The sequence below is a fragment of the Rattus norvegicus genome, chromosome 9, assembly GCF_036323735.1.
Source record: "Rattus norvegicus strain BN/NHsdMcwi chromosome 9, GRCr8, whole genome shotgun sequence".
Lineage (NCBI taxonomy): Eukaryota > Metazoa > Chordata > Mammalia > Rodentia > Muridae > Rattus > Rattus norvegicus.
This window is the reverse complement of record NC_086027.1, coordinates 95,422,467-95,440,132: the sequence shown is the minus strand read 5'-3', so window position 1 is coordinate 95,440,132 and position 17,666 is coordinate 95,422,467. Positions and strand designations below refer to the sequence as shown.

General features: G+C 44.8%; 1 protein-coding gene across 3 annotated transcripts in view; it reads right to left on the bottom strand.

Annotated features, from left to right (window-relative positions):
- Positions 1 to 7,332: 7,332 nt before the first annotated feature.
- Positions 7,333 to 17,666, bottom strand: part of Efhd1 (EF-hand domain family, member D1) — a 46,646-nt gene continuing 36,312 nt past the window's right edge. Inside the window, exons 4-5 of one of the 3 annotated variants that reach the window (XM_006245468.4) lie at positions 11,248 to 11,290; positions 7,334 to 8,488 (exon numbers count right to left, since the gene is read on the bottom strand). In XM_006245468.4, coding sequence (XP_006245530.1) covers positions 8,463 to 8,488; positions 11,248 to 11,290 — 69 coding nt within the window. In that variant the 3' untranslated portion in view covers positions 7,334 to 8,462. Of the gene's footprint in view, positions 8,489 to 11,247; positions 11,291 to 12,109; positions 16,850 to 17,666 lie in introns of those variants that run through there. The other 2 variants (NM_001109310.1, XM_039084118.2) reach the window with 2 other exon arrangements.

The following is a 17,666-nucleotide window of genomic DNA, read 5'->3' as shown; positions in this document are numbered from 1 at the left end:
ACCAGGAGGGCTCTGGCAGGAAGACTGTGAGTTCCAGGACAGCCTTGGCTATACAGTGAGACCCTGTCTAAAAACAAACAAGAAACCCGCCGGTGCCTGTGCAGTGGGCCACTTTATAGTGACTTCTGCACTTGGAATACTTTACCATGTTTGGGGAAAGTAAGATTGTTAATGGGAAATGGGACTTGGCAGCACACAGCTTTCCTTTACGGAAGACAGGAACAAAAAAAAAAAAAAAAAAAAATCTAAACGCTACCCCTCAACCGGAACTTGTGGGCACATGACTGAGCTTAGCTTTGGAACCTGGAGCTAGAGTAAATGACCCGAGGAAGTGCACCACCACAGAGTTCTGAGCAGCCAGGGCGCTATCCCTGGCCAATTCTCAGGCTGCACTTTTTCCCTGTGTCCCAGTTGCTTGGCCTCGGGCCTATTTTTTATTTTATTTATTTTTTTATTTTTTATTTATTTTATTTTATTTATTTATTTTTTGGAGCTGGGGGCCAAACCCAGGGCCTTGCACTTGCTAGGCAAGCACTCTACCACTGAGCTAAATCCCCAACCCCACCTCGGGCCTATTTTTTTTTTTTTCTTTTTTTTTTTCAGAGCTGGGGACCGAACCCAGGGCCTTGCGCTCGCTAGGCAAGCGCTCTACCACTGAGCTAAATCCCCAACCCCATCGGGCCTATTTTTTAAGCCCTTCCTCTGCTAGTCTTTCAGGGAGCTCATCAGTATCTTCTCAATTGATTCGTTCCCTAGTTCAATCAGTTTGGCTTAGAGCCTGTAACTGGTGATTAAGAACTCTGATTCTATAATGGCTAGCTCTAAGATGGTGCCCACCATTTCTTCTCAGTAAAGCCAACCTATGTACTTGGTGGGCTACTGGGGGAAATGACAGTGTGCTTCCTGAACCTAAAGGCCATAACGACTCACACTTCATTCTCTTGAAGCACTTGTGCTGGGTTGAGATCCACCCCAGTTGTTCTTTCTAGCAATAAAACCCTTGACCACAATCAGGTCCAGTCTGTCCACAGGTGGGTCACACGAATCCACACAAATGAGCATTGAAAGCAAAAGACATCTTGGGGGTGGGGGGTGGGGGGTGGGGGGTGGGGGGGTGGGGAGTTGGGGGGGGCAGAGATGCAGCAAGTGCTTCTCCATGTTGGGAAGACTCTGAAAAAGCCTCCTGCCAACAGCCAGCACCAATCTTTAAACCACAGGAGTGAGTCACATTACAAACAGCTTCTGCAGTAAGTGCAGCCTTAGATGACAGCACGCCACCTGCCATTTTAACTGCAGCCACATGAGAGACCCTGAGTCAGACTCATCCCATTAAAGTGCTTCTGAATCCCAGCCTCCTCAGATGCTCGGTGAGGTGATAAATGTTAATTATTATTTTAAGCCATTAAGTCATCGGGTGGTTTGTTAATGCCGAAATAAGTACCTAACACAGACAGAAATTTCAATGTTAAAAAAGAAATCACTAAATTATCCGTCAAAAAAGACAATAGCAATCCCAGAGAGATGATGAGGGGGCAGCTAAGAGGAGCTGCTGCTCTCCCAGAGGAAGATAGTTCCTGTCATCCATGTTGGGAGACTCAAACCCCCTGCATCACATCTCCAGCTCCAAGGGACCTGATACCTCTTCTGGATTCTGTGGATACGGGTATTCGAGAGTGCTCATGCACAAACATACACATGATTTAAAAGTCATAAAAATAGAGGCAGAGGCAGGCAGATCTCTGGGAGTTTGGACCAGCCTGGTCTACATGCTAGTTCCAGGAGAACCAAGACTACATAGACAGACTCTGTCTCAAAATAATAAAAAGAATAATATAAAAAAATAAAAATAAATCTTTAAAAAAAAAAGACAAGAGCTGACCCAGCATTCTGGTTACTGAGTGATAACCCCAGACTTTGGGAGACTGAAGTAGGAAAGGTGAGTTCCAGGCCAGCCTGGGCTGTCTGAGAAGACCTTACCTCAACAGGTGAGCAAAGGAGACAATAGCAATGTACCTTCTGAACAATGCTCTCAGAAGACTGTGCTCTTGGTGTCCTAAGGTCCCTCCCTCCCTCCCTCTTTCCCTCCCTTCCTTCCTCGCTCCCTCTCCCTCTCTCCCCCTTTCTTCCCCCTTCCCCCTCTGCCTCCCCCTCCCTTTCCCTCCCTTCCTCCTCCCTTTCTCTCTTTGAGACACAGTCTCAGGCAGTTCAGGTTGATCTTGAACTTTCTATGTAGCTAGAGATGAAATTGAACTTCTGTTCCTCCCAACTCTTATTTCATAAGTGCTTGGATTACAGGCATGTGCTGCTACATCTGGTTTATGCAATGTTTGTGGTCAAACCTAGGTCCATGAGTATTCGAGGCAAGCCCTCTACCCATTGACCTACATCCTTAGACATATGCTCTGCAATTATATCTGCGTGTATGAATGGTTTTTCCTGCATGTATGTTGTTGCGGTAACTTTATTTGGGGGTTTATATCCCATAATAAGCCTTAAAGCACTAGAGCTGGGCAGACATCAACCCTCTATGCTAGTTTCTCTACTTCCGTGTCAGTAACCCTGAGATATCACTTGCCCTGCTCTGTCTGGGCTGTTCCTACTCCAACAGGCCAGCCCTCATGGCCTTGTGCTCACAATCCACCTCCCCCACAATGCCTTCTTCCTCCTTCCTCCTCCTCATGGTCTCTGCCCCAGGCCCCAGGCCCCAGAGCCAAAGCCCCACCTGCCTGTAATCCAAGAATTTATGAAATAAGAATCAGGAAGAAGAGAAGTTCAATGTTATCTTTAGCTACATAGAAAGTTCGGGGGCTGGGGATTTAGCTCAGTGGTAGAGCGCTTACCTAGCAAGCGCAAGGCCCTGGGTTCGGTCCCCAGCTCCGAAAAAAAAAAAAGGAAAAAAAAAAAAAGAAAGTTCAAAGCTAACCCAAACTTCCAGAGAGAGAGGGAGGGAGGGAGGGAGGAGGAGGAAGAGGAAGAAGAGGAAGAGGAAGAGGAGGAGGAGGAGGAGGAGGAGGAGGAGGAGGAGGAGGAGGAGGAGGAGGAGGAGGAGGAGGAGGAGGAACTTTAGGTCACTGTGAGCATAGCCTTCTGAGGGGATTCACATTTTCCTCCAGAGGCCCATGAATTTGTTTCTCCTGGGAGAACTGTTATAAAGACAGTAAGCATAGCTTTCTCCTTACTCTGGAAGTCCTATCTGGCCACACATGATCATGCTATACTGATTGATGGTCTCCTATGAGTGCCCTTAACAGAGTGAACTGATGCCAGCACCATATGCTTGGCTTCGGGCATTCCACTGTTATAACAATAGGTGCTTGGATGTTCTCTGACATCAGCGATGAACACCTTACCTTATCTATTCATCTATTCGGCAAACTTGGCATAGCTTCACATTGCGTACACATTTATATTCAAAATTTACTTACAAAGCTGCCAGTTGGTTACTGGTTAGGCCTAGAGCAGTAGACAGGGGAGACTTCCTGCCCTTGCAAAGGATCATAGTCCTGTGCCAATTTGATAGCACAGCAAAGTCTTTAAGCCGGACTACCTGAGCTCAATTCCAGGGACCCATCATGAACAGAAAAAAGAATTGAGTCTTGTGTATTGTCTTCTGACCTCTTACATGCACCACCCCCATATACACATAACAAACAAACTTGTGGGTGTTTTTTGTTTTGTTTGTTTAGAGATTTGTAGCCCTAACAGAAGGGTGGAGAGAGGAATCCTTCAGAATGTAGGATTACAACAGAGAATGCCTAGAGGTAAAAAAGGGAACCCTAGGGTGTTCCTTGCCTTACTAGGAGCATTGAGAATGCTTCTTGAAGCTACTCTGGGCTGAGTCAAGGAGAAGTAGATCACTAACTAGTGAGAGGGAGAGGGAGGAGGGAGAGCAAGCCATCAGAGGAAACAGCTTGTGCAAGAGGGGAGATGTGGCACTTTCAGGAACTGTTCACCATTTCAGACCCAGGCCTTGGAGTTCCAAGGGGAAGGGTGGAGGGTAGTACAAAGGCCAGATGAGCAGGGGTCAAAGCTTGAAGGAGGATGCTAGGAACAGATGTGCATTTCAGAGACTGTCCCAGCTAAACAGTGGGCAAAAGGAGAGTAGAAAAACCAGTCAGGTCACTGCAGAGCCTGAGGGAAGAACCAGGATTGGGGTTTGGCCTTGGCCCTGGAGATGGAGGCTGGGAACCTGAGGTGACAGTAATAGGAAAGGAAACAACTTCTGCAGGACATGGAGTGTGGACCAACAGGACACCAAGACATGGTACCTCTGCTCTTTGGAGTCACCTGACTCAAGACATGTCATCTGTCTTAAGAACTCTTTTTTTTTTCTTTTTTTTTTTTTTTCGGAGCTGAGGACCGAACCCAGGGCCTTGTGCTTGCTAGGCAAGCGCTCTACCGCTGAGCTAAATCCCCAACCCCTTAAGAACTCTTGTAGGACATTTTGTATCACTTGAGAGTTTTAGCTCTTACTTTGGTTGTTTGTACAAAATGACATTTTTTTCCTGCTTGGCTTTTGTTTTTTATCTTGTTTTCGTTATTTTGTTGTTGGTTTGTTTTCAGATTTTTTTTTCTTTTTTCTTTTTTTTGGAAACAGTGTCTCCATTAGCCCAGGAGACCTCAAACTCGCTGTCTTAAGGTTTCTACTGTTGAGATAAAATGCCATGGTCAAAAGCAACTTGGCTACCAAGTGTTTGTTTCAGTTTGTAGCTCCAAAAGCTGCCATGAAGGGAAGTCATGGCAGGAACTGAAGCAGAAGCCATGGAGGGGTGCTGCTTACTGACTTGCTCCACATCACTTGTTCAGCCTGAATTCTTAAACACCTCAAGACCACCTGCCCAGGGGTGAGTGGCAACTTAGGTTCTCCCACATCAAACACAAATTAAGAAAGTGCTCCACAGACTTGTCCAGGCCAATCGTAAAGAGGCATTTTTCTCAGGATGTTTTCCTCTCAGTTATGTCTAGAAAAACTTTTGGGACTTGGTTCTCTCCTCGTACCATGTGGGACCCAGGGATCAAACTTGGTTCATCAGGTTTGGCAGCAAGCACCTTTATCTGCTGAGTGTCACTGGCCCTATGTTTTTTAAAATGTGAGGCTAAGACCTGAACATACATCTGCTAAGGAATACTTATGGAGTCCAGAGGACAACCTTCCAAAGTTGGTTCTCTCCCTCTACCTGTTAGACCTGGGAATCAAACTCAAGTGGTCAGCTATGGTAGCAAGCCTCTGTACCTGCTGGGCCATCTTGCTGGTCACTATTAATAGAATGTTTTAGAGAGATTAGGAGGGTGGGGAGGCGGGAAGGAGTGGGTGGATGGGTCAGTGGGGGAACACCCTCATAGAAGAAGGGGAAGGGGGATAGGATAGGATAGGGAGTTTATGAATGGGAAATAACATCTGAAATGTAAATAAATAAGAAAACGCCCAATAAAAAAAGAGAAAAAAAAAAGAGATTTACAGAGAAACTGAACAACAACAACAAAAATTCAGGATCTTATCTACTTCTCCACCTCCAGCCCTGACTACAAATCATTTTCTTTCATTCATTACTGTGAAATACTTGTTAGAGTTAATATGCCAAGGTCAATATATTATTAAGCCAGGGATCAAAAAGCAAAGGAAACAAACTGTAGATTTTACCAGCAGCTGAAAGAATCCTCATTGGAGGGAAGATGAGAACAGGTCAGCCTTAGGGTGATTGTCAATGGAACCACCTTCCCACCCTACTTTTGTTTTTGTCAATGTTTGTTTCCTTCTTTTTTCCAGACAAGGTTTCTCTGTATAACCTGGCTATCCTGGATCTCTCTATAGTCCAGGCTACCTTTGAACTCACTAAGATCTGCCTTCCTATGCCTCTTGAGTGCTGGGATTAAAGGTGCCGCCACCACCAGGCTTGTTTGCTTTCTCTCTCTCTCTTTCTCTCTCTCTCTCTCTCTCTCTCTCTCTCTCTCTCTCTCTCTCTCTCCTTTCTTTTTCTTTGTTGCTTTTGATGCTGGTCAAGGTACATAATTTTTTTTAATTTTTATTCTTTACATACTTTATATCCTGAACACAATCTCCCTTGCCTTCACTCTTAGTTCCCCTAGTTCCACTCTTACTCCTGCTTCTCCTCTTGTCCTCTCCCGTCCCCCCAAAAAAGAGCAGGCCTCCCAGGGTTATCACCTGAATGTGTCATTACAATAAGACTAGGCACAAACCCTCAAAAGAAGGCTGGCCAAGGTGACCTACTAGGAGAAAAAAGGTTCCATGTACAAGCAAGAGTCAGAGATATCCCAACTACCACTTAGGGATCCCATAAGAACACCAAGCTATGCAATCATAAGATATATGCAGAGGGCCTAGCTCAGACCCATAGAGGATCTGTGATTGTCACTTCAGACTCTGTGAGCCCCTATAAGCCTTGCTTAGTTGATTCTGTGGGTTGTTTCTCATACTGTGGCTCCTTGAATCCTTTCTCACCCTCTTCTTTAGGGTTCCATTAATGGCTTTTTTTTTTTTTTGTGCGTATGTGTGTGTGTGTACTTAAATGCGTTTTTTCCCTCCATCTTTATTAACTTGGGTATTTCTTATTTACATTCCAATTATTATTCCCTTTCCCGGTTTCCAGCCAATGGCTTCTCTTAAAATAAGGTCTGGAGCTGGAGGGATAGCTCAGTAGTTAAGAGCACTGACTGCTTTTCCGGAGGTCCTGAGTTCAATTCCCAGCAACCACATGGTGGCTCACAACCATCTGTAATGTGATTCGGTGCCCTCTTCTGGTATATCTAAAGACAACTATATATATATATATATATTTAAAAATATTGGGGTTGGGGATTTAGCTCAGAGGTAGAGCGCTTGCCTAGCAACCGCAAGGCCCTGGGTTCGGTCCCCAGCTCCGAAAAAAAGAAAAAAAAATATTTAAAAATTTAAAAAAGGTTTCATGTAACCTGGCCAGGCCTCAAACTCACCCTATAGCAAAGGATAATCATAAGCTTGAATTCTGCATCTATGTCCTAAAATGCAAGTACGGTGCTTGAACTCAAGCATGCTAGGCAAGTAAGTGATCTACCCACTGAGCTACAATTCCAGCACTACCCATCCTGTTTCTATTTCTACCCATACTTCAGGGACTCAGTGTCAACAGAAGCCTAAGGCTGTACAGACCCCATAGAAAACATATTCTGGGGTTGGGGATTTAGCTCAGTGGTAGAGCGCTTGCCTAGGAAGCGCAAGGCCCTGGGTTCGGTCCCCAGCTCCGAAAAAAAAAGAACCAAAAAAAAAAAAAAAAAAAAAAAAGGAAAACATATTCTTCCATCCCCTAATGCAAAGAAGACCAAAGGCACACCGGTATGAAGGCAAAGATCATTTGCTCATTTTATTTAAAAGTAAACAGTTGTAAGATAGAAGGGCAGATGTTTTCTTTATTGTAGAGACAGCAGTTACAAAAGAGAAGTAATAAATATGACATTAAGAATTTTTGTTTTTGTTTTTGTTAAAAAATACAACCCCCTGGTATTTGTGAGAAGTCCCAAGAAACTCACAAGATAAAAAAAAAATCTGTCCCATGGGTGAGAATACATTTCTTTCAGTTCTTTGGAGCTGATGTCAGACACCGGAAGATGGCCATGACTTCAAAAGACCTTGGATGTCACTTGAGAATTTCACAGGTCCACCCTGATTTGCATGGGGTCGGATGACAGCTATCCTTCTACTCACTAATATTAATTACTTCTGACGATTCTTTCATTCTTAACAGTAAAGGACTTAAAATGACTGGATTGTGAAATGAAGAATGAGAGGGAACGAGAACATAGACATTGTTAAGTGCCAGGAGACAGGCAAAGACAGCATCAAGTTAGTCCCGTTTCGGAGTGGGGTGGGGATAGAGGGTCTAATTCACAAGTCTTCCTTCAAATCCCGCCATCATACTAGGGTGGAAGACGGTGAAAAGGAAGTCAGTGGAATCTGAGTAATGACAAGAAGACAGACGCTGACTGGGAAATAATGCAAGGACCACAAGAAAAAAAACTACACGAGATGACGTGCAACATGTCCTCTGAGAACCATAGATAAACAGGACTTGTTGACATAGGACTACACGGGAACAAGTAAGAAACAAATCTCGGCTACAGATAACGGCAGAGGAGTGAAGGCTGGGGAAACCAGCTGGCGAACCGTTTGAAAGGGGCCAGGACCCTGGGAAGGATGAAAGCAGTCACTGGTTATCCAGAAGCACTAAGAAACAGGCCTAGGCCTTGAAGGGGAGGTCATTTGCGCAGAAGGCTGCGAGGATAAAAATGTGAAAATCCTAGTCATCACCTCCAGGGTGTCAGTAAGGCACAGCAGTGGTCAAGGGTCAGGTCAGCAGGACTATGCGCTGAAAGCTGCCTTGAGCTCCCGGAAGGCTGCCTGGCGGAGCCTCCTGGCCTCCTCTTCCCGTTTCCGCTCATCTTGCTCAGCTTTTAACTCAGCTTCGAACTTACTGGAGCAGGCCAAGGCCTGGGCCTGCAGAGAAATAGCAAACAGATGGCCCGGTGAGGTCAGGGAAAGATATGGGGATGCTGGCACCCCAAACCCTTGCAGGCAACCATGCAAACCTTAGACAAAGGGCTCCGATGACACTTCTTCCTTTGGTTCATAATCTGCTGTTAAGTGCTGGTACCGTTGCTTTATCTGTGGCTGGCTTCTACCTGGCTGGCTTCTACCTGCTTCTATTTTGGGGAGTTGTTCTTTCTTGATTCTTTTTTCAGGGTGCTAGTGCGCAACCACTAGCTCCTGGTGGTAGGCAAGCTCTACCGTGAAGCCACTTCCCCAAACCATTTCCCACATTTATGTCTCTTTGATTTCACAGCAGTATTCTGGTGGAGCAGTCCTTGAACCAGGCCGAGTGGTACTCAGACCTCAGCATAGAAGTTCTTTGTAGCTCAGAGAGGGTATTTGATGCAGAAACTCATGTGGTCAAGATGCAGAGGTAAATCCACTATGGAGTGCTAAGACACAAATGGGACACCTACATCACACACCCCCTCTAAGACTCAGGGACAACCATGGAAGGGTGGGTGGAAACGCTACAAGAGCCAGACAGAGGTCAGGAAGTACCTGAGTGGAAGGAGTGGTACCAGCTGTGCTTATAAATGCATGGCCTTTACGCCATCAAGCCAGTCAGCATTCTAGCATGGGATAAGAAGGGGCTCGTGAGTCCCACCCCCTTGAGGATCTATGGGAAGTTGATGGCTTCTGGGAGAGAGTCAATTTTTTTTAAGTATGTAACTCCTGGTAGGGCAACCATGCTCCAGTCCCACATCCAGAAACACATGGGCAGCACAAAGCAGAGGCTATAGGCCTTTTTTTTTTTTTTTTTAATAATGAAAGTTGTGGAGTGGCAGGGAAGAGATAGATTTGGGAAAGAGTTAAGGCGAGAGGTTGAGGGCAAATAGGATCAAAATTCATTGTGTAAAACTCTCAAAGAATTAATAAAAATATTTTTTTTAAATATTGCTACATTCTAGGTGGAAGAACAAAAGTAAGTGCCTTGGGAGTCTTTGGTTGGGGTTGTATCTAACATGGGCTGAAAGGGAAATTTTTTTTTTTTTTGGTTCTTTTTTTCAGAGCTGGGGATCGAACCCAGGGCCTTGCACTTCCTAGGCAAGCGCTCTACCACTGAGCTAAATCCCCAACCCGGGGAAATTTTTTTTTAAAGATATTTATTTATTTAATGTATATGAGTACACTGTCACTCTCCTCAGACACACCAGAAGAGGAAGGACATCAGATCTCATTACACATGGTTGTGAGCCGCCATGTGGTTGCTGGGAATTGAACTCTGGAAGAGCAGTCAGTGCTCTTAACTGCTGAGTCATCTCACCAGCCCACAAAGGAAAATCTTTACAATAGCTTTCTGAATGGTGTGGTTGCTGGGAGGTCCTTGGGTCCTCTGGGAGGGCAATAACATACCTAACCACTGAACCATCTCTCCAGTTCCAATGCATCAGGTCTTTTGGTTGTGTGTGTGTGTGTGTGTGTGTGTGTGTGTGTGTTTCCCCAGTGCTGATTTTGTGTTTCCCTCAACATTTTAGTTCTAGGCTGAAATGTAATTCAGTCTCTGAGGATTTACCTGGTGTGTGTGAGGTCCTGGGTTCAACCATCAGTAACCACAAAAAAATAAAATTGAAGCGTCTCTCTCAGTGAGTCTTTCTAAATTCACTACCGAATATTACATTTTGGTTTGTTTTGGCACCGTATATTATAAAAGCACTACATGTTTAGCTCACACTTGCAATCCTAACACTCAGACTGCAGAGTGTTGAGTTCAAGGCCAATGTGGATATATAGAGTTCTAGGCCACCGGGAGCTAGTGTGTGTGAGATCCAGTCTCTAAAACCAATGAAATAAAAACAAATACTACATGTTTATGTTCATGTTGTGAGAGGGATTTCATAATATCTGTTTTTTATTTAACTTAATGATTTATCTTCAATAATACTGTATCAGGCTGGAAGAGTGCTTGCCCAGAATGTATGAAACCACGTTAGCCCCCCCAGTACTGCATAAAGCTGGATGTGGTGGTGAACCCCTGTAATCCCAGAACTCAGGAGGCACATACAGAGAATCAGAAGTGTGCTGTGGATTGCTCTGGTGTTTGTGTTTTGATGCTAATTTTGCTTCCTCAAGAGGAGTGGAGTGGATCCCATACTCAGGTGATTTCATGTGAACCTTCTTGGAAGTTTTAGAGAGGGAGAGAGAGGAAGGAGGGAGAAGAAGGAGGGAGACAGAGGAGGAGACAGAGGAAGATGGAGGAAGAAGGAACAAAACCATGTGGCTTGGAGAAGCCACAAGTAACAAGAGATCGATCTCATAGCTGGGGAACAGAGTAGTGCAGTGGTGAATCTGCCCAATCTAGGTGGGCAGCTTATAAACATTATAACTGAGTTGTGTGTCCTTTGCATGGGCTTATTGGGGTTGAAGATTTACTGCAACACAAGTGTGTGACCATCCTCGGCTGCATAGCCAGTGTGAAGAGAGCCTGGGACACATGAGACACATCTTAATAATAATCATAACTTATCTCACCCCTTATCAGATAAAACTATTTCGAGATCCTCTCTCCTAGAACTGATTTTTTTTTCATGGTTTATACATGTGGTACGGTCTCTCAGTGGCTCCCTGAGCGTGTAGGTGACTTTAATGAAGGCATGAGACAGCCCTTGACCACAGCTGTCTGATCTACACCCACACCATCCTGGACCAGAAACACTCATACGCACCTTGGCTGAAGCTTATCATGATTAGTCTCCCTTTCCTGCCAATCTGTAGACAAAAACATATTGTCGTCGTCTCAGTTCCTCCTCGGTGAGTTACCCACCTGGACCCTTTGCCCATGTTCACGTCCCAACTGCTTTTCTCTTTCAATCTGCAGCTCTCTACATAACACCAATCCCTTGCTGCAAATCTTCTCTTCCTATCTTTGGGCCTCCAAAGTACTTAAAATCTTCATGTAATTTAATTTATCAACATTAGCTCTTGCCTTTTATATCACACCGAAGAAAGCCTCCAACGCTCTAAATCCACTTTTCTATATTCCCTTCTAATACTTTCATGTGTATCTTCTGTACTTTGCTCACATAGTCCAGGCTAGCCTCAAACTCACTGTGTAGCCCAAACTGGCCTTCAATTTTTGACCCTCCTGCCTCCACCTCATAAACATTGGTTTGACAGGTGTGAGATATACCTGACTTTATCTGGTTGGTGCGCATATGCATACACACAGACAGACACACAGACACACGCTCCTTTATTTTAGATTTTGAATCTCATTTTATGTGTATGAGTGCTTTGCCTGCATGTATGTTATATGCACCACATGTGTGGCTTCTATGGAGGTCAGGAGATGTCACTGTACCCCTGGAACTGGAGTCACAGATGTTTGTGAGCCACCATGAGGTGCTGGGACGTGAACCCAGATCCTCTTCAAAAGCAGCCAGTGCTCTTAACCACCAAGCCCTCTCTCCAGTCCCTCATCTATTTTAATAGAGGGTATAAAGGAGAGATTTTAAATTCTTCTACTTAAAATAGCTAGCCAACTGTCCTTTACATTTACCTTTGTGTGTGTGTTTTATTTCTTTCCAATCTATTTATCTAGTTACTTTGTCTGTCTGTCTGTCTGTCTGTCTGTCTGTCTAATCTATCTCCTATCTTGGCAGTCTATTTTGGAACTGAGCCTTTTAGAAAAGACCATCTCCCCTCATCTAGTATCCTCAGACCTCTCAACTTTTTGAGACAGGGTTGGGCTGGCAACTTGTGACCCTGCTGCCTCAGCTTCCCAAGTGGCTAAGCTTAAAAGCCTGTTCCACTGGGACCAGCTGTTCTCAGAACCTTCTGTTGACAGTTCCCTATTGTTCCTATATTTCCCATCACTCGACTCCTTCAGAGAAGACATCCATTCCTCTTATCTAACATGCTGTTTCGGGATTGGGGATTTAGCTCAGTGGTAGAGCGCTTGCCTAGCAAAGGCAAGGCCCTGGGTTCGATCCCCAAAAAACTAACATGCTGTTTCCATGGTGGCTGCACTTGTCCTCACACCCCACCCAGGGTTTAATATCACTCGATGCTCTGTTTAAGCATTATTTGGGGGAGATGAGGTAGAATCCAGTGGCTACTTGTGTGCTTAGCATGCACAAGGCCATGAATTCAAACCTGGGAATCAGAAAATGGGTATAAATTTCTTTTCAATTAAATAAATTTCTTTTTAATTCAATTTTGTCTGGACACAAAGGCAGGAAGATTACAGACTTAAGGCCAACCTGGGCTGCGTATATAAAACTCTATTTCAAAAATGTTTTAATTAATTAATTAAACTTCTTTTTAATTTCTAATTATTTATTTTAAAATGATGAGTGTGCATGTGTCTGGGTGCCCATGGAGCTAGAGCAACTGGTAGCTGTGATTGTCATATGAGTTTGTTCTCAAATTCAGTGTCTTCAGAAAGTGAACATGCATGACCCTTCGTGCATCTGCTCACCGTCTTTTGTTACTTGTTTGTATTGTCTGTTATTTGTAACCTTTATTTATTATTGTCTATGTTTTCACAACACTGATTATCAATATATGGGGGAGGAATGTACATAGGTTTATGCAAACATAAGCCACTTCATGTGTGTATATGTGAGCATGCACATGGGTACACCTGCATGCAGAGACCAGAAGACCCTTGACTGTAGTTTCTCATGTGCTCACCTTGCTTTAGCCTGGAGCTTGCTAAGTAAGTAGGCTGGCTGGCTGGCTGGCTGGCTGGCTGGCTAGCTAGGGAGCCCCAAGGATCCAGATATACCACCATGTCTGGCTTCTTTTTTTTTTCAAGTGGGGTCAGGGGTCTGAACTTGGGTTCCCATGCTTGCAAGATAAATGCTTTGTCAAGTACACTATGTCTACAACCCTAAACACCACTTTATATTGTGAGGTCTAGAACCAATCCCTTCATATACACAAAGGGCCAACTACACCCTCATTCCCCAGCCTGGCATACCATCACATCTGCTCACCCGCCTCACCAAGCTCCACCTTCACTGCCACAATTTAGAATGCATGCTTCCAAGCTGAGGACACACTTAAAAAAGAATCTCTTCAGTATAGAGAGGAAGCTTAGTGATCAAGAGCAGTTACAGAGGACCAAAGTTCAGTTCCCAGAGTCTATATGACAGTCCAAAACCATCTGAACCTCCAGTTCCAAGGACTCTGGACACCTTCTTCTGGCCTCTGTAGGCATGTGGTGCACATACATGTAGGCAGGTAAAGGATTCTTATACATAAAAACAATAAAAACCTCTTATAAAGAGAGTGGCTACAACCACTGGGACTTGGGGATTCCTGGCCAGAGCTGGATCTTCATTGGATTTCTTTCTTATCTCTCTCCTCACAGTGGTCACCCATCCATTCCACCTCGGCCTCCTTCAATTAGAAGAAAACAGATCCAGTCTCTCCACTACCTCAAGGTATGTCAGACCTACAAGCAACTGACTTGTGACTGCTCGAAAACCAACTTGATTCCTAGAATGTCTGTGAGCCATTTATAAAATTAGTCATTACAAAATCTTAGATTGAACGAATCTACAATCAATCGTACCAACGGGAAAAGGGTTGAGTACTGAAGGGCCATCATATTACATACTACTAGGATCTGCTCGGGCTGTGTCTCCAGAGTGGGAATGCTGGGTGGTGTTTTTTATTTGACTGTGAACAGCTTCCTGGCTCTACCTGCATCCACGTTCCACTGAGAGCTTGAACTCAATCTCTGTGTGAATGTTTACATCATGGAAAACAGCCAACAGTTGGCCTTCACTGTCTGTGTGTACACCATCTTGTCATAATGGGCTGGGAAAATGTTAAAAATGCAGGTGAAACTTTAAATTGTCTGTGGCCTTTGCGTCATGAAATGTCCCGAGACAGTGAGAGGATGACCTCCTGGAACTTAAAATCCTCAACAAGAAATTACTCAGTATGCCAAACAATGAAGCTGAAGTTTTTCCTCCCGGTCTCTCTCTTTGTTGATGGTGCCTGCTTGCTTGTGTGTAGATGTCAGAAGACAACCTCAAGTGTTAGTCTTCACCCTCACCTTGTTTGGGACAAAATTGCTCTCTTACTCGTGTTTCTGTATCCAGGCTAGCTGGTCTCCTAGTTTCCAGGAACTGCTTCAATCCACCCTTCTTGCCACAAGAGAACTGAGATTAACATGTCCTGTTTCACAAAGGGTTCTGGCCATCTAAACTCTGGCCTTCCTGCAGCAAACACTTCAACCACTGGGTTATCTCTTAAGCTACCCTCTTTCCCAGTTTGAAAATTTACTAATCCCTGAGCTCAAAAAAACCATCAATCCCCAAGCTCCAACCCACTAATCCCTGAGCTCAAAAACCCACCAATCCCTGGGCTTGCCCAGGTTCAGGACTTGAAATCTTACCAATCCCCACCCTAGAAATTTCCACCCTGAAAAACTCCTCCCCCAAGAAACCCTATATTAAGCCTGTGTCTTGCTCATTTCCCTGTGGCTTCTCGCCTGAGACACCCTCTTTGTCTCCTAGCAAATCTCTTGTGGGAGGTTTCTTGTATGGTGTGACTTTGTGGTACTCCTTGGCTCCCTGACCAAGCCTCCCTGTGAGGGATCTTTCTCCTCACAGCTGTAATACTCAGCTCCCTTGAGTCCTGTTACTTGCTGGGAAGCCCAAGCCAGCCTCAAACATGCTGTAAACCTCCTGCCTCAGCTTCCTTAAGGGTTGGGATTACAGGCATGCACTGTCACACCCAGCCTGAGGTTTCAGGATTCATTCTTTCACTTTTTTCTTTATGAATTATCTCAAACTAGGAACTAATATCATACTGGAACTAATTTTTTTAAATTCTATTTTAATGTGTTTAGGTATTTTTGCCTTTACGTGAGTCTGTGCTCCATGTGCATGTTTGGACTTTGGAAGCCCTGGACCTGGAGTTACAGACAGTTGTAAACAGCCATGTGGGTGCTGGCAATCAAACTCAGGTCCTCTGGAAGAACAACCAGTGCTCTTAACCACTGAGCAATCTCTCTAGTCCTAGAAACTATTTTCTTCTGTCCATTGCAACCACAATCTGGCAACAGATGCGAGTCTAGGGCGGGGGTGGGGTGGTGGGGGCACCTTCTCTGTGGATCGATCTCTGTTAGTCAATAGCTATGTGGACTATGGCATGACGAAGGATGTAAAGTATGTTATTTATAGAACTTAAAACAAACTTGAGGAGCTGGTGAGACGGCTGACTGCTCTTCCAGAGGTCCTGAGTTCAATTCCCAACAACCACATGGTAGCTTACAATCATCTGTAATGGGATCTGATGTTCTCTTCTGGTGTACAGATCTGAAGACAGTGACGGTATACTCATATAAATAAAATAAAACCTAAAAAAAAAAAAACCTTGATGTTTATACCACAGGGCCTCTTCTAGTCCAGACAGCTGCTGAACTCTGTATGTTGTGGATCTGGGCCTTGAACTCTTAAACTTCCTATCTCTGCCTCCTGAATGCTAGGATTACAAGATGATAGTTTGTTGCTAAATGTTTACCAAGGAAACACTGTGCAAGCTTCAACATCCTTATCTTCTGTGTGGGAAAATTGTTGAGTCTGTTGGCAAATGCCTTGTTTTTCCCAGCACTGGGGCAGTGGTGGCAGGAAGATTAAAAGTTCAAGGTCAGCCCACACTATGGGAGATTTCATCTCGAGTCAAATACGCACATGCACAGGCGCACTCACACACATACGCCCCAACCAAAACGGGACAATAAACGCCTCCCTCCAGGGTGTTGGTGTGTGAAGCTAAAGCACTGGAAGAGGTCTGATCCAGCACCAAGTCTCCCCTCCCCACCATTCCTAGTTAGGACAACAGGAGAGGGAGACATTTGCCATCTCTTCAACCAGGAACCTTTCATCTCCGGCACCACAAAAGTCCAGCTTGCCTCTGGGTTCTAATAGACCACCCCTGACCATCCTCCCTCTGGGTTCTAGAACCAGCCCTTGACCCTAACCCCATGTCCTATCTTCTCAGTCATCTTGCTTTTTATTTCTGCATTTCCTGGACAATTTCCCCCTGATATGAACAGATGCTGACCTCTCTCAGAGGCTACAAGACACACACAAGAATGTTTTTACCTGACCCTAAGCTATGGTCTCACCTGCCTGGGCATCTGCAATTGAGACTTGGCTCTCAGGGCTCCTCCTATCAGGTCCATTTTTGTCCTATCGCAGTGCAATCAGTCCAACAGGGTGAATCGGATCCTTTAAGCGTTTCTACTGAGGGCTGGCCAGATAGCTTGGTGCCAAATTTGACAACCTGAGTTCCATCTGTAGGACCCTATGTTGGAAGAAGGGACTTGCTAGGGATGGAGAGATGACTTAGAGGTCAGAGCACACACTGTTCTTCCAGATGGATCGAAGTTCAATTCCCAGCACCCACACCAAGAGGCTCAAAGCTACTCTAAATCCAGAGACATCTGATAACTCTTACTTCTTTGGGCTCCCGCAGTCATAGTCACAGACCCCCTAACCCAGACATATTCATATACATAACTAACAAAAATAAAAATGAAATTTCAAAAATCCAAACAGCTCTTGTCCAGCAAAATAGCACTTTTCTCCAGCATTCTCTTGGACTTCTGATGACCCAACTTCCCTGAGGACTTACATACAAGTCTTCCCCATAGTCCAGTTACCACTAAGATCTATTCTCCTGCTGGCTCGACATGTACCTGGGATGATGGCTCCCATCCTCTGTGCTCCTGGGTGCCCACAAATCATATTTCTTCCTCCTTTCTTCCTATGAGAAGTTCACCTGGCATGTGGAATCTGGGTCCACCCCTACCCCCAGGGGCTATGAGGACAGCTATGATCCAGACATTGGTAAAGGCATGGAAGAATTGCTTCACGACCCATCCTTAAAGCAAGACACACAGACGTCCAAGACAGACCTATTTTTATAGCCTCCATGTGGCCATGACTGGAGGATCACTTGCAGTCAGCACCATACCTACCAAATCCATGCATGTCTCTACTGTACCTGAAGTTACCTTGGACTTCACACCAAAGCCCAGTCTACCACTTTCTCTCCTCAAACCACTCCCACTTGGGGGAGGGGCTTTCTTGATGGAAAAGAAAATCTCAGCTCTCCTCCT